The 14759-nt window shown below is 42.5% G+C and overlaps 1 protein-coding gene and 1 long non-coding RNA gene across 2 annotated transcripts; one reads left to right on the top strand and one right to left on the bottom strand.

Annotated features, from left to right (window-relative positions):
• The first annotated feature begins 972 nt into the window (after positions 1-972).
• Positions 973-9643, top strand: LOC134343915 (uncharacterized). Its single transcript, XR_010017345.1, has 3 exons — positions 973-1070; positions 2954-3202; positions 8368-9643. It is a non-coding gene; the product is annotated as an uncharacterized LOC134343915 (long non-coding RNA).
• On the bottom strand, positions 5286-14627 carry LOC134343914 (uncharacterized HIT-like protein Synpcc7942_1390). Its single transcript, XM_063042828.1, has 5 exons — positions 14410-14627; positions 10716-10871; positions 10060-10164; positions 9663-9735; positions 5286-6499 (listed from the first exon to the last, which is right to left on the bottom strand). Exons 1-5 carry the CDS (start codon positions 14512-14514, stop codon positions 6408-6410), a joined length of 531 nt encoding a protein of 176 aa, XP_062898898.1. The 5' UTR covers positions 14515-14627; the 3' UTR covers positions 5286-6407.
• Positions 14628-14759: the final 132 nt, after the last annotated feature.

Genomic DNA, 14759 nt, shown 5'->3' with positions numbered 1-14759 from the left:
GAGGAAAGACATTCTTGCCAAAGGGGGAGTACAAAGAAGGTTCACCAGATTGATTCCTGGGATGGCAGGACTTTCATATGAAGAAAGACTGCGTTGACTGGGCTTATACTCGCTGGAATTTAGAAGATTGAGGGGGAATCTTATTAAAACGTATAAAATGCTAAAGGGATTGGACAGGTTAGATGCAGGAAGATTGTTCCCGATGTTGGGGAAGTCCAGAATGAGGGGTCACAGTCTGAGGATAAAGGGGAAGCCTTTTAGGACCGAGATGAGGAAAAACTTCACACAGAGAGTGGTGAATCTGTGGAATTCTCTGCCACAGGAAACAGTTGAGGCCAGTTCATTGGCTATATTTAAGAGGGAGTTAGATATGCTCCTTGTGGCTAAAGGGATCAGGGGGTATGGAAAGAAGGCAGGTACAGGGTTCTGAGTTGGATGATCAGCCATGATCATACTGAATGGCAGTGCAGGCTTGAAGGGCCGAATGGCCTACTCCTGCACCTACTTTCTATGTTCTATGTTTCAGAGATACTCAAACCACCCCATCTGGCACAAACAGTAATTCCATAATCAGTCACTTGGATCATATTTCTTCCCTATTCTAATGTTTGGTCTGAATCTCTTGATCATGTCCATATGAATGGCTGATTAGATATTTACAATAACAAGCAGTTGTATAGGTATACCTAATAAAGTGGCCATGGAGTGGATTTCTCTTCTAGTTGTCTTTGGTCACCTGGAAATTTGGCTTGGTATTGGTATGTTATTGTCACAAGTGCTAAAATTCAATGAAAAGGTTCTCTTGCATAGCGTTCATACAGATCAAATCATTGATGTAGAACAAGGTAACACAGTTACAAAGCAGAACGAAGTGAAAAAGCTACAGAGAAAATGCAAGTAAACAAAGTGCAAGATCATAATGAGGCAGACTGTGTGGTCAATTATTCATTTTATTGTACAAGAGGTCAGTTCAAGATTCTGAGCGTGGGATAGAAGCGGTCCTTGAGCCTGGTGGTACATGTTAATGTATCTTTTGCCCGATGGGAGAGGGGAGAAGAGAGAATGTCTGGGTGAGTAGGGTCTTTGAATATGCTGGTTATTTTACTGAGGCAGTGGGAAGTATAGACAGAGTCCATAGAGGGAAGGCTGATTTCTGGTGTGCTGTGCTGTGTCTACAATTCTCACATGCAGAGCAGTTACCAGACCAAACCGTTATGTATCCAGATAGTATATTTTCTATGGTGCATTAATAAAAATTGGTAGGGGTCCTCTATAGCCTCTTGAGCATTCTTGGCTGTTATATCAATATGGTTGGATCAGGACAGATTACTGAGGATGTTCTCAACATGCAGTCTTCTCAATTTCAACATTGTTGATGTGACCATGCACTGCCCCCCCCTCAACTTTTGGAATTCAATAACGAACTCCACTTCTGGGTTTGAGCCACCCCAGTACTTCTGATTCAGAGCAACACACACAGAATGCTCAGCAGGCCAGTCAGCATCTATGGAAAAAAGTAAAGTCGGCGTTTCGGACTGAGTCCTGCTGAAGGACTCCCCCTTACCCCCCCCACCCCCGCATTGATCCCAATCACATAAGTTTAATTTGCCGATCCACTATGTCACACCCATAATTTTCTGACAATCCATTCCACCTTCTTCTGCGCTGTCGACATTTCAATTCCTTCAATCCCAATCTGGTCACTAACCTCCCTTTTCTTCTAAAGTGCCTGCCTCCTACGCCCTACCCTGAGCTGTGATCTGCCATCTCCCTCCACCACCACCACCTTACACACAGCAGAATGCCAATGTTATCCACCACATCCCCCTCCCCAACCCACTTGCTCAATATAAGCTGCTCCAGCTGTCCAAACCAGCTGATGGTCCAGCTGAAGCTTTCTCTCCCCACCCACCCCTCCCCCAGCTCAGTAGGCACCCCTGTTAGGATGCCTTAAAGTTTCTACATAGATTCAGAGAGAAGTACACCACAGAAACAGCCTCTTCAGCTCAACAAGTCTGCATTGGCCATCAACCACTCATTTACAATAATCCTACATTAATCTCATTCTATTCTCCCTACTTTCGGCACTGCATTGTAGTGTAGCAGTTAGTGCAATCGCTTGACAATCCCAGCGACCACCAACCGGGGTTAAATTCCTGCCACTGTCTGTAAGGAGTTCGCACGTCCTCCCCATGACCCCGGGGGTTTCCTCCATGTGCTCCAGTTTCCTCCCACATTCCAAACACATATGGTAAGGGTTAGTAACATGCAGGCATGTATGTTGGTGCCAGAAGTGCAGCGATGCCTGCAACCTACCCAGCTCAATCCTCGGATTGTGTTGGACATTGACACAAAATGATGCATTTCACTGTATGATTCATTGTACATGCAGTGCCCACTTTACTGGGTACAGGAGTGGAACCCAGGGTGGTCTTCTGTTGCTGTAGCCCGTCCATTTCAAGGCTTCAGCATGTTGTGCATTCAGAGATGCTTTTCTGGGCACTATAGTTGTATTGCGTGGTTATTTGTGTTACTATCACCTTCCTATCAGCTTGAATCAGTCTGACCATTCTCCTCCCACCTCTTCTGCCCACAGAACTGCCACTCACAGGATGGTTTTTTTTTGCTTTTCACACCCTTCTCTGTAAACTCTAGAGATAGATGTGCATGAAACTCTCAGGATATCAGCAGTTTCTGAGATACACAAACTACCTCATCTGATACCAACAATTAATCAGTCACTTAGATCTTATCTCATGCTCATTTTGAGGTCTGATCAGAACAACTGAACCTCTTGACCATGTCTGCATGCTTTTATACACTGAGTTGCTGGCCCATGATTTGCTGATTAGATATTTGCATTAACAAGCTGTACAGGTGTACCTAATAAAGTGGCCAGTGAGTGTATACGTGGCAAGCTCCTTCACCTTTCTTTCCCTTCACCTCCTCCCAGATTCTGTTGCTCATCTAAGTACTGTGGCCAATTAACCTATTCAACATGCACACGTTCTGGATGTGGGAGCGTACAAACTCAATACAAGCAAAGGTCTACAGCGCTGTGAGGCGGCAGCTCAACCAGATAGACGTACCACTGTGCCGTCCACGAAGTACACGTGCAAATGGCCTACCACCATGTAGCAACCATTGGGTAACGGAGATTCATCCCTATAGATTTTACAAATCTTTACCTAAAAAAATTAAGGTATGGAATTAACTTTGCTCAACAGAATTTACATGCAAAAAAAAGCAGAAAATTCATTTTTTGCAACTGGCATTTTTTCAATGCATGTACAGATGACACAGCTTTTACAAAAATATCTCAATGTAGACCGTTTTCTGGGAACGCAATCCTCCAGTAATGCGTGGTGTCCTGTTCTAGTATTTTTTAAACCTTCATATTTCATATATTAACTCCACATATATCATACATTAGATTTTCAGGGCTGGAGGGGTCGTTCAGGCTTAGCATTCCATTAAAAACTCAGTAACACCTCATTCAATTTGATTTAATCAATTCTTTTATCTTTACAGCAAGAGTAATGCAGTTATTTTTGATTTTCATTTTAACATGCCTTTGAAGTTAATACAAAGTGGTGGTACCATTTCAACTGGAATCCAATCTATTGCTGACATTTCATGAAAGAAACACTAAGCACGAGATGCAGTTGTTACAGTTATTCAGCTGATTATCTTCCACATACATTTCATTCTATAGTGTGTCCTCAGCCTGTGAAGACTTGCAGGCTTGTGACTTTCCTCAGCATTATCAATGGAGAGTTCAAATGTAAAATGCAACAACAAATCCTAAATGGTCCATAATCAGGACCTAAATTTGAGATTTTATTACAGACTTAACAAGGACTTTGTTTTATTCTTTATCACTGGGACATTGTTTTGGGACAAGAGTAATTTAGAGCTATTTTAAGATAGAGTGGATAGCCAGTGCCTCTTCCCCAGGGCACCACTGCTCAATACAAGGGGACATGGCTTTAAGGTAAGGAGTGGGAAGTTCAAGGGGGATATTAGAGGAAGGTTTTTTTACTCAGAGAGTGGTTGGTGCGTGGAATGCACTGCCTGAGTCGGTGGTGGAGGCAGATACACTAGTGAAATTTAAGAGACTACTAGACAGGTATATGGAGGAATTTAAGGTGGGAGGGTTATATGGGAGGCAGGGTTTAAGGGTCGGCACAACAATGTGGGCCGAAGGGCCTGTACTGTGCTGTACTATTCTATGTTCTATGAACTCATTGTTTTTGGTGTCAATCAGCAAATTTAAAAAACTTTCCATGGATGGCCACAAGGCTGAGCTCATGAGTTCACCTCTGCTCAATTCCAAACTGTGCATGGTCCATCCTTGAGCCATGCATAGACAGAGCAATGCAAGGTTGTTTTCAGGCTTCAGATATTATAGCACAGTCCCATTACAGCACAGTCCCATTATAGCACAGTCCCATTACAGCACAGTCCCATTATAGCACAGCCCCATTACAGCACAGTCCCATTATAGCAGTCCCATTACAGCACAGCCCCATTACAGTTTTTGGCCATCTGCCTTCAGGTTCCGAGCTGGTTCACGGCATTTCAGGGAGTGCAGTTTTTCTCTCCCTTGCTCTGCCATTTGACCTTGTTAAGAGCAGACACAATTGCCTGTGGATATTTGTAGCAAAATAACATTGGCAAACTGTCTTGTGATGAGGAAGTCCTGTATGGCTTCAGGTGTTTTAATAGAGTAACTTGACTCTATTATAAGGTTGCTGGCATGCTCTGTTTATTGCTTCCTGCCTCTTTGGCTGGCATCATCTCTCCAGTAAGGATGTACAAGCTTTCCATAAATATAGGAAATTCCGCAGATGCTGGAAATCTAAAGTAGTGCACACAAAATGCTGGAGGAACTCAGCAGGTCAGGCGGCATCGATGGAAATGAATAAACGATCAACGTTTCTGGCTGAGTCTCTTCTTCAAGACTTGAAAGTTTATGACATCTATTGGATTATATCAGACAACGATCATTCTATTGCTGATTCTTTCTTGCTTGTCTGAAACATTCATACACAAGGTGAGAATACAGCTTTGGGATAACTTAAGAAGAGGGTGTTGTTCTAACTGTGGACAAGCGTGCCCCCATTTTCAAATCTCTAATTTTCTGGATGTTATTTTATTGTATTTCTTAAACCTACAAAAACTTGAAGGGTTGGTGATTATGCAGCTTTAAATGTAATAGTGTCACGTACCCCGTGACGGGAATAAAGAACCAGCAGAGATGGAAAACACGTTGGAGTCCAGTATTGCTATAAACTAATAATATTTATTAGTAACTACTCAATACAGTAATATAAATGTAGATAAATCAAACAAGTTAGCAATGACTATATATATAAGTAAGTATATCAGTAAGTGTGGAAACATATGTATGAAAAACCCAGCTTCTTTAAGTCTAGGGGTAAAAAGATACAGTCTTACGATGATGAGTAAAGTTCAGTTCAGTTCAGGGTATTGAATAGTGATGGAGAGAGAAAGAGAGAGAGGGGGAGAGATTTGAGTCTTCAGGTGAGCTGACGCCATTGATCTTTTCGTTGTCCTCCGAAATCCTTTAAAAAGTCACCAACTGTGACCACAACAAAGGGGACCAGTTTTCTGTGGTGGAGCTATCACCCAGGCGAGGGTGGACACGTGGACAAATCCCCACCAGTCAACCCCTTTCCTTTCCACTGCAAGATCCTCCAAAAACTCACTTTCTCTGCAGGCACAACAAAGCTCATTCAGTGTCTGAAACATGTGTCTGATGTCTATATCATCTGACCTCCTATTTATCTCATCGTACTGGATACCAGCTGTCATTCAAATAACTCCTCCGTCCCTTCTCTGTGTAAGAAATACACTAGCATGCCACGTCCTTGGGAAGTATCAACACGCTGCCGAAAAAATCATAACATTGATTGTCCATTAAATAACCACCCTCGGTTACCATAGCAACTTATGAGCTGCTCGGTGCCATCTCTCTCTCCAACTCAGCAGAAATCCAAAAGTTACTTCCAGTGCCTTAAAGTGACAGTCCAACAGTTAGTCTTCATCTCTCTCTCTCTCTCTCTCTCTCTTCAAAACAAGATATCGATGTTAAATAATTCTCTCTCTCTCTCTTTTCAAAAGCAGCTAATAGGGGTAAACGAGTACAGTTCACAGCGGTAATTCAAGACCCTGTCACAATAGCAACAGGATTGCTGTTACAAAGTGATAAAACATATGAGAACAACATTTTTAAAATCAATTTCAGTATTATTTTGTAAAGAGTGTCTTTTAATCTGCTCAGATACTTATTTGCATAAGAAGTGAATCCAATAAAATATTTAAGAGATTGAAGGACTAACTCAGATCGCAGTGACAGGAGACCAGTTCTGTCGCACATTCTTCTAACCAGGAGGCCAGCCCATCTGACGACCTCCAATCACATGGATGTGTAAATGGTACACAGACTGTGCTCCATTCTTCCCATCGTTAATCACTATGAAGAGAAAAAGTATGTTGTAAGAAGACCCACCAACAACTGAGATTGCCACTTCCACTGAGGTTGGGTGAATCTAGAACTAGAGGTCACAGGTTAAGGGTAAAAGGTGAAATGTTTAAGAAGAACCCAATGGAAACATCTTCACTCAGAGGGTGATGAGAATGTGGAAACAAGCTGCCAGCAGAAGTTTGGATGTGGATTGAATTTCAGCATTTCATGGAGGTTTGAAAAAGTACATGGATGGGAAGGGTGTGGAGGGCTATGGTTCAGATGCCGGTTGATGGGACTAGGCAGACTAAGAGTTCAGCATGAATTACATGGGCTGAAGGATCTCTTTCTGTGCTGTGTGCTCAATGACTATGACTCTATGAATAAGTAAAAAATAACCAATAGATCATTCTAATAATACTTTTGTCCAGGTATAGAAGCAAGTGGAATTCATAATTTTTTTTTTCTCGGCCTAGGTTACAGCTGTTTGATACCCTGACTCACTCAACTGCTCATCATTCACTTGCATGTCCAGGTGTTTTCACCAGGCAGTATATTGCACCATGGTGTTTACAGACAACGATAGAAGTATCTGACTTGTGTCATGGGTGTACGATAATGTCCTGGGAGTCCCAAGACAGGAGGGACTGGGTTCTCCAGCAATACTTGGGAATGGTCATTGATGTATTTCTCTGGGGAAAAACATAACACTGTGGGAGGGTATAGGTTTAAGGTCAGAAGTGAAGAGATTTAAAAGGGACATCAGGGGCATCTTCTTCACGTGGGGGGGAGGTGTGTATTTAAAATGAGCTGTCAGAATTTTGGTTGAGGTAGGCTCATTAGCAACATTTAAAAGCCATCTAGATAAGTACATGGATAGGAGAGCTTTCAAGGCCTATGCGAGATGATGGGACTAGCTCAATGGGCAAAGCAGTCTAAATGGACCAACTGATCCTGACCCACTGGCACAGATTAACAACTGCGGGATGCTGGTAGCTCAGGTTGGCAATTTGGAAGTTTGGTTGATCACCGAGCTTGGCAAAATGTTTGCAGATGTTTCGGCTCCAATCGAGAAGCCATCATCAGGGTGTTGTCTCCTCAGAATGCCAGCTTATATACTCCTCCAGGGTCCAGATGGATATTGATTAGATGTTGTGATCTGGTTGGCTGGTTTAAAATACTGTGAACAGTTTAGCAGTAGAAGATTCTGGTTGGCTAGCTTCGAGGGAGGTCCGTTGAAAACTGGCGATTCGTTGATTGTTGACGTTGTTTCTATTTTCTGCATAAGGGTTCATATTACCAGATTTATATGTTGATGTGTTTGTTGATGGATCCTTCTGTAGAAAACCATGCTTAGAGAAATTCTTGTTCTTGCTTTGAATCAAGACTTTGGCAGTCATCCAGTTGAAATGGTTTCCTTCTTCACCATCATGAGCTGATACTAGTGAGAGTGAGTCGTGCCTTCTGCTCGCTAGCCAATCAGATCACGACATGTAATCAATATCCATCCGTATCCCAGAGGAGTATATAAGCCGGCATTCTGAGGAGACAACACCCTCAACTGTACACTGATGATGGCTTCTCGATTGGAGCCGAAACGTCTGCAAACGTTTTGCCAAGTTCAGGTATCAACCAAACTTCCAAACAGATCAACAATGCCCATGACCCATCATCCCTCCCTCCCACAGGCAAATTCCCTAAGAACCTCTTTTGCAAAATCATGATCTCTGCCAAAAAGACACTTCAACTGTTTCCAGGTGAGATTCGGCACAACGAATATCACATCAAGAAACCTGGACATAACCAATGTATTTCTCTGATAACTACAATGGCTTTGTAAAATACAACAATATGTTTATATTCATATTGTATTTTAGATATTTGAGGCAGTCCCACTGGTGAAAAAGGAGATAAATCTCTGTGCTGGATGCTTCAAAGGATTATGCAAACTTGGAGAAGGCTGGGGTCATTTGGCAGCACCTCATGTTGCCTGTTAATAATCAACTATGTATAGATATCTGCAAAGTACAAGGTTCAAGAATGCCCATGAAACATTAATGTAAAGTTTGCAATTTCAGCTAAAAATCAGAAAATGTGTTACATGTTTAACAAAATATTAAAATGTTTAACAAAGTTGTTAGTATGTCCACACCGTACTACTCTGCAGTCCAGGCATGCTACTGCCTCTCTGAGGCAGTCTGGATCTGTTTTTGCTAAGCAGTGACTTCTTCAGAATGAGAATCAGATTCAGGTTTATTATCACTGATATACGTTGTGAAACATATGTCAGTGGATAGTGGCTCCATATGTCACTACTACAGGGCGTGACGACCCTGCCTTACACGAGTCCTGGGCTCAGCTGGCTCTGGCTGACGGTATCCGGTATGGGCCCCTATCCAGGGTTACGGATCCCACTGCCTTGTGGGTATCTTCGGGAGAAGAGAAGGCTAAGGAGTAAACCCTACACTCACAAATCCAGAGTGGAGTCCCTAAGGCGGATGGATGAGGTATCACATCACCTCCCGGCAGCTCCTGCAGCCAAGCTGATGCCAAATGTACTGCTTCGTATTCCTTTGGACCACATCCGCCAGGCCGAGAGGGGGATCTTGATGTCTGGGCAGCCCAGGATCTCCATATTGATCGCCCAGGTCTGCGCCCCTGACGGACGCCTCCGTTGTCTACTTAGACAGACGGAGCCATGATGATGATGATGTTGTGAAATGTGTTATTTTGCTGCAGCAGTACAGTGCAACACGTAAGGAATATTTTTTTTTACAGCGGTGCAAAAAGAGATTAAAAGGTGAGGGTTCATGGTCCATTCAGAAATCTGATGGCAGAGAGGAAGAAGCTGTTCTTAAAATATTGGGAGTGTGTGTGTTAGGTACACCTGCTTCTGCCACGGAGGTGGCAAAGAGACGAGGCCATGTCCTGAATGAAGAGGGTCCTTAATGATGCATGTCACCTTCTTAAGGCATCACATGTTGAAGATGTCACTGATGATGGGGAAGCTTGGGTCCATGGTGCAGGAAGGTATACCTATCACTAGCTCTGACCCAAGCACATCATGATGGTCCTTAATCTTATTACATATGAAAATACTATCTTACTCATTCCTTCAATTAGAAAATGTTAATAACATTTCCATCTACTCATACAACTTTCGCAGACTTACCCACTCTGTAGCCATCTGTGAGCCCTTCTTTCTTCGCAAGATTTTTAGCCACTATCAACAAATGTCCCAGCAGCTGTTTGTACAATGAAAAATAAAGTTTAAATCACAATCAAAATGCTTCCGTTTGATCAACCTAATTCATAAATGTTCTAACAATGCAAATGTGACTTCAAATCTACGTTTACTTCCTTGCTGTAGTCTGCATCTTTTAATTCCTCCTTAAATTTAATATTCACATTGTTTGCCATCAACATTTATATTACAATATGCAATTTATATTGTGCTCTTAAAATATTCCAAGGCTCTATCAAACAAAATCTGGGATCAAGTCACATTAGAAAATAAAAGAACAGGTGACTATAATTACATTCTATATATAGCAACCATCCCCTCTTACCTCCTTGTCATCATCTGCCGTGGCACTAATTCGTGGTATCGGCACTTTGGGTATCACGAGAAAGTGAACTGGACCCTGAGGATTTATGTCTCTGAAAGACAGGCACTGCAAAGAAGATGATACAGTAACTAGGCAGAACTATAGAATCAAACAATAAAAAATTATTAACAGTTACTTTGTTGACTGCCATGTGCTAGCTTGAAATTCTCCCATTTTGTTTATTACACTCAGGTCACACCAGATTCAGCAGAACTTTCTTATTTTTGCAAAAAGTTAACATACCATCTGTCTGCCAAATTGTTTGTTGTATCTTTATTTTACTATCTGTGTCCCATGAACTGGCACACCAAGATCCCTCTCTTTATCAAAATCTACTAGTCTCTTGCCATTTAGAACATATTTTTCCCTATACTTCTTCCCAAAGTGCACAACCTAATTTTTGCACATTAGACTTCTTGTCTTCTTGTTTAACCTATCTACAGCTAATTTTCCCTGTTGCTCAGAATCAGGAGTTAAGCTACTATACGAGTCACACTTTATCAGCTATAAACATGAATCTAGAATATAAATTATATGGATGCATGATTCAAATGAGTAAGTGCATCAGGACCACTTCAATATACAAGTAAAATGGAATTCAGTGCATGGAAATATACCTGATCATCTTCGTAAATAATGTCAGCAGAAATTGATCTATCAATAATTTTTGAGAATAACGTAGGCGGTTGGTTTCCATATTTCTTCCTTGCTTCATCAGCCAACTTTGCTTTGAGCACTTCACTATTATCAACGTTTGATGAACAGTAGCCTTTCTAAATGTGGAAAGGAAAAAAAGTTTAACATGTGTTTAATAGGCATTATTTCTTATTTAGTAATACAGCACGGAACAGGCCCCTCTAGCCCAACGAGCCACAAAGGCCGGCAACTCACCTATTTAACCCTAGCCTAATCACAGGACAATTTACAATGTCCAGTTAACCTAGTAACCGGTACGTCTTTGTACTGTGGGAGGAAACGGGAGCAGCCGCAGAAAACTCGTGCGTTCACGGGGAGGACGTACAAACTCCTTACTGAGGATGCCGGAAATGAACTGTGCCTCCGATGCCCCAAACTTTAACTGCATCATGCGAACCACCATGTTACAGGGGCGCCCCTTCAGCCAGTGTGAATAACATCAAATTGAATATGTGACCATGTACTTCCCTGATGTTCATTTACTTGCCAGCATTCACAGTAAAACAAAGGAATCAATGAGAAAAAGCTACACACAAAGACTGTAACTGCAACTCAACCTCTATACAAGCTAGACTCTGAAGACCTAGCACGGCTTAACGCTTGTCTTTTAGAGAAACGTATTGAACATAGGCACACCTCAAGGATATGTGCTTGCACCACTACTCTACTCTCTCTACACTCATGAGTGTGCAACTAAGCACAACCTAAACAGCATTTACAAATTCACAGATGATACCACCTTTGTTGGTACAATCGCAGCTAGCAATGAGGAGACAGGAGTGAGTTAGATCTGCTAGTTGAGTGGTGTCACAACAATCCTGCATTCAACATTAAGGAGGTAGTACAGGAGCCTGAAGAAAAGATAAGGATTAGCTTTACTTATCACTGAAATCGAAATATCGAAACAGTGAAATGTGTCATTTGTGTCAAATCAAATCAGCGAGGATTGTGCTGGGCAGCCTGCAAATGTCACCAAGCATCAAGCACCAACATAGCAACACACATCAAAGTTGCTGGTGAACTGAGTCCTGACGAAGGGTCTCGGCATGAAACGTCGACTGCACCTCTTCCTAGAGATGCTGCCCGGCCTGCTGCGTTCACCAGCAACTTTGATGTGTGTTGCTTGAATTTCCAGCATCTGCAGAATTCCTGTTGTAAGCACCAACATAGCATGCCCACTATTCACTGATGCCAACTGTACATTCCAAAGACATACGTAGGAGGTAACTGCAGCACCTGGATGAAAACACACATTACAGAAAGACATACAAACTCCTTACAGAATTGAACCTGGGTTGCTGGCACTATGCTACCATTCCACCCACATTCAATGTTACAGAAACAGCTTCTTCCCCACCATCAGATTTCCTCCGGTGCTCCCCTTTCCTCCGGTCCACTTTCTAAAGACGTATGGGTTAGGGTTATTGAGTTGTCCGCTTGCTATGCTGGTGTCAGAAGTATGGTGACACTTAAGGGCTGTCCCCAGCACATTTAGAATCGTGTTGGTCATTGGTGCAAAACAATGCATTTCACTGTATTTTTGACAAATAAAACTGATCTTTAAACTTCATCAGATTCATCAGGATATTGCCTGGGACAAAGCAGTTCATTTATAGAGGGAAGACGTGAGAAGCTATATGTGTTCTCTCTGGAGCAAGGGCATGACTTAGGTATATAAAATTACGAGTGGTGTAGACAATAGGGGATTATTATTATTATTATTATCCAGGCTGTAAAAATAGAGGACAAGCTCTCCTCCACAATCACTCTGAGCACCGGTGCCCCACAAGGCTGTGTACTCAGCCCCCTGCTGTACTCACTGTACACCCATGATTGTGTAGCCAAGTTTCCATCAAACTCAATATATAAGTTTGCTGATGACACAACAATTGTAGGCCGTATCTCGGGTAATGATGAGTCTGAGTACAGAGAGGAAATTAAGAACCTGGTGGCATGGTGCGAAGACAATAACCTATCCCTCAACGTCAGCAAGACGAAGGAATTGGTTGTTGACTTCAGAAGGAGTAGCGGACCGCACGACCCCATTTACATCGGTGGTGCGCAAGTGGAACAGGTCAAAATCTTTAAGTTCCTTGGGGTCAATATCACAAATGACCTGACTTGGTCCAACCAAGCAGAGTTCACTGCCAAGAAGGCCCACCAGCGCCTTTACTTCCTGAGAAAACTAAAGAAATTTGGCCTGTCCCCTAAAACCCTCACTAATTTTTATAGATGCACCATAGAAAGCATTCTTTTAGGGTGCATCACAACCTGGTATGGAAGTTGTCCTGTCCAAGACCAAAAGAAGCTGCAGAAGATCGTGAACACGGCGCAGCACATCACAGAAACCAATCTTCCGTCCGTGGACTCACTTTACACTGCACGCTGTCGGAGAAGTGCTGCCAGGATAATTAAGGACACAACCCACCCAGCCAACAGACTTTTTGTCCCTCTTCCCTCCGGAAGAAGGTTTAGGAGCTTGAAGACTGGTACGGCCAGATTTGGGAACAGCTTCTTTCCAACTGTGATAAGACTGCTGAACGGATCCTGACCCGGATCTGCGCCATACCCTCCAAATATCCGGACCTGACTCTCGGTTTTTTTGCACTACCTTACTTCCCATTTTTCTATTTTCTATTTCATAAATTAATTTTTTAATATTTACTAATTTTAACTATTTTTAATATTTAATATTTGTAATCCAGGGAGTGTGAAGCAGAGAATCAAATATTGCTGTGATGATTGTACGTTCTAGTACTAATTGTTTGGTGATAATAAAGTATAAAGTATAATTAATCTGATCATAAACATACTAATTAGCCCCCCCACCCCCTCTATTATCCATCACACTACAAACACTTTAAACTGCTCTTTATAATGTTGTTGACATTGTAAATGCATGCTAGTATTTATGTATATGTTAATCCATATTCATATTTTAACTTTATATCTTTATTGAGTGTTTTTGTTGCACGTCACGCCCACACTCCATAGCAAATTCCTAATATATGTAAATGTGTATGGTGAATAAAGTTGATTCTTGATAGTGCAGACTGCAGTAAAAAAAATTCCCCAGATTTAGAGAGGATGGATGGAACCCTCTTCACACAGAGAGTGGTAAGCGTCTGGAATGTATTGCCTGGGAGAACAGTTGAAGGTGAATCACTGAAAGATGTGTCTGGACGAACACTTGAATCGCTTAGACATTGAGGGTCATGGGATTAACAGTGTCCACTGGATGACATGGCCGAGCGGCCTATTTCCATGCTGTACGACTCTATGATTCGCTTTCAAACTCCCGTACCCAAATCTTAACTAATCCTGCAGTGAACAAGACGCTTGAATTATTGGGATCTCTCAAAAGGTTGCAGATGACAGTAGAGGCGCACCGCGTAAGGATTTAAAATATAAGGCTGCAGTAAAATCGTAAGAGATGATCACAATTTTCCCCAGGAAGTAGCAACCCCTGCCGCCGAACTCCGAAACACTAGGCGTTTCATTTGATAAACGTGCAGTCCTATTGGTTCGACTGCGTGGAAGGTGATTCACTTTGACCCGATTGGGGAGGGAAGCCGTCAGTCATATCAACCCTAATGACACGGCGCCGGCCCTTACCTCCACACAGGCGCTGAGTCTGGGCGCAAGCAAAGTCGCAGTCAGACCAAGAATGCCGCGGACAGCGAACACCCTGGGCCACCCCAGTGCAGCAACCCGGTTCATTCTGCAAGCTTTCACCCTCCCTACGTCCGAGCAGGCTTCTGAGTCATTCTTTGAGGACACTTTATCCACAAGCAGCTCCTGGTTGGTTAATTTAAGCCATGTGGCTTGAACTAGTGATTGTGCGCAAGGGCGGTAGTCAACGATCACCACCAATGATATGGGCAAATAGAAACTTAATGCTGCCAATACACTGTAGGTAAAATTCATGCACTTGGTAAATAAAATGAAATGCAGAAAACCAGTTA

Source organism: Mobula hypostoma, chromosome 3 (genome assembly GCF_963921235.1).
Source record: "Mobula hypostoma chromosome 3, sMobHyp1.1, whole genome shotgun sequence".
In the NCBI taxonomy this organism is placed as follows: domain Eukaryota; kingdom Metazoa; phylum Chordata; class Chondrichthyes; order Myliobatiformes; family Myliobatidae; genus Mobula; species Mobula hypostoma.
The sequence above is the reverse complement of the archived record's forward strand: the minus strand, read 5'-3'. Positions and strand labels throughout refer to the sequence as shown.

What these genes read in the sequence shown, in the direction of transcription:
- LOC134343914 (XM_063042828.1), bottom strand. Translation starts at nt 14,514, where the DNA reads ATGAACCGGGTTGCTGCACTGGGGTGGCCCAGGGTGTTCGCTGTCCGC. An exon ending in TTATTTACGAAGATGATCAG is followed by an intron (nt 10,165 to 10,715) that starts GTATATTTCCAT and finishes TCTTCTTTGCAG; the next exon opens with TGCCTGTCTTTCAGAGACAT. An exon ending in CGGCAGATGATGACAAGGAG is followed by an intron (nt 9,736 to 10,059) that starts GTAAGAGGGGAT and finishes TTGTACAAACAG; the next exon opens with CTGCTGGGACATTTGTTGAT.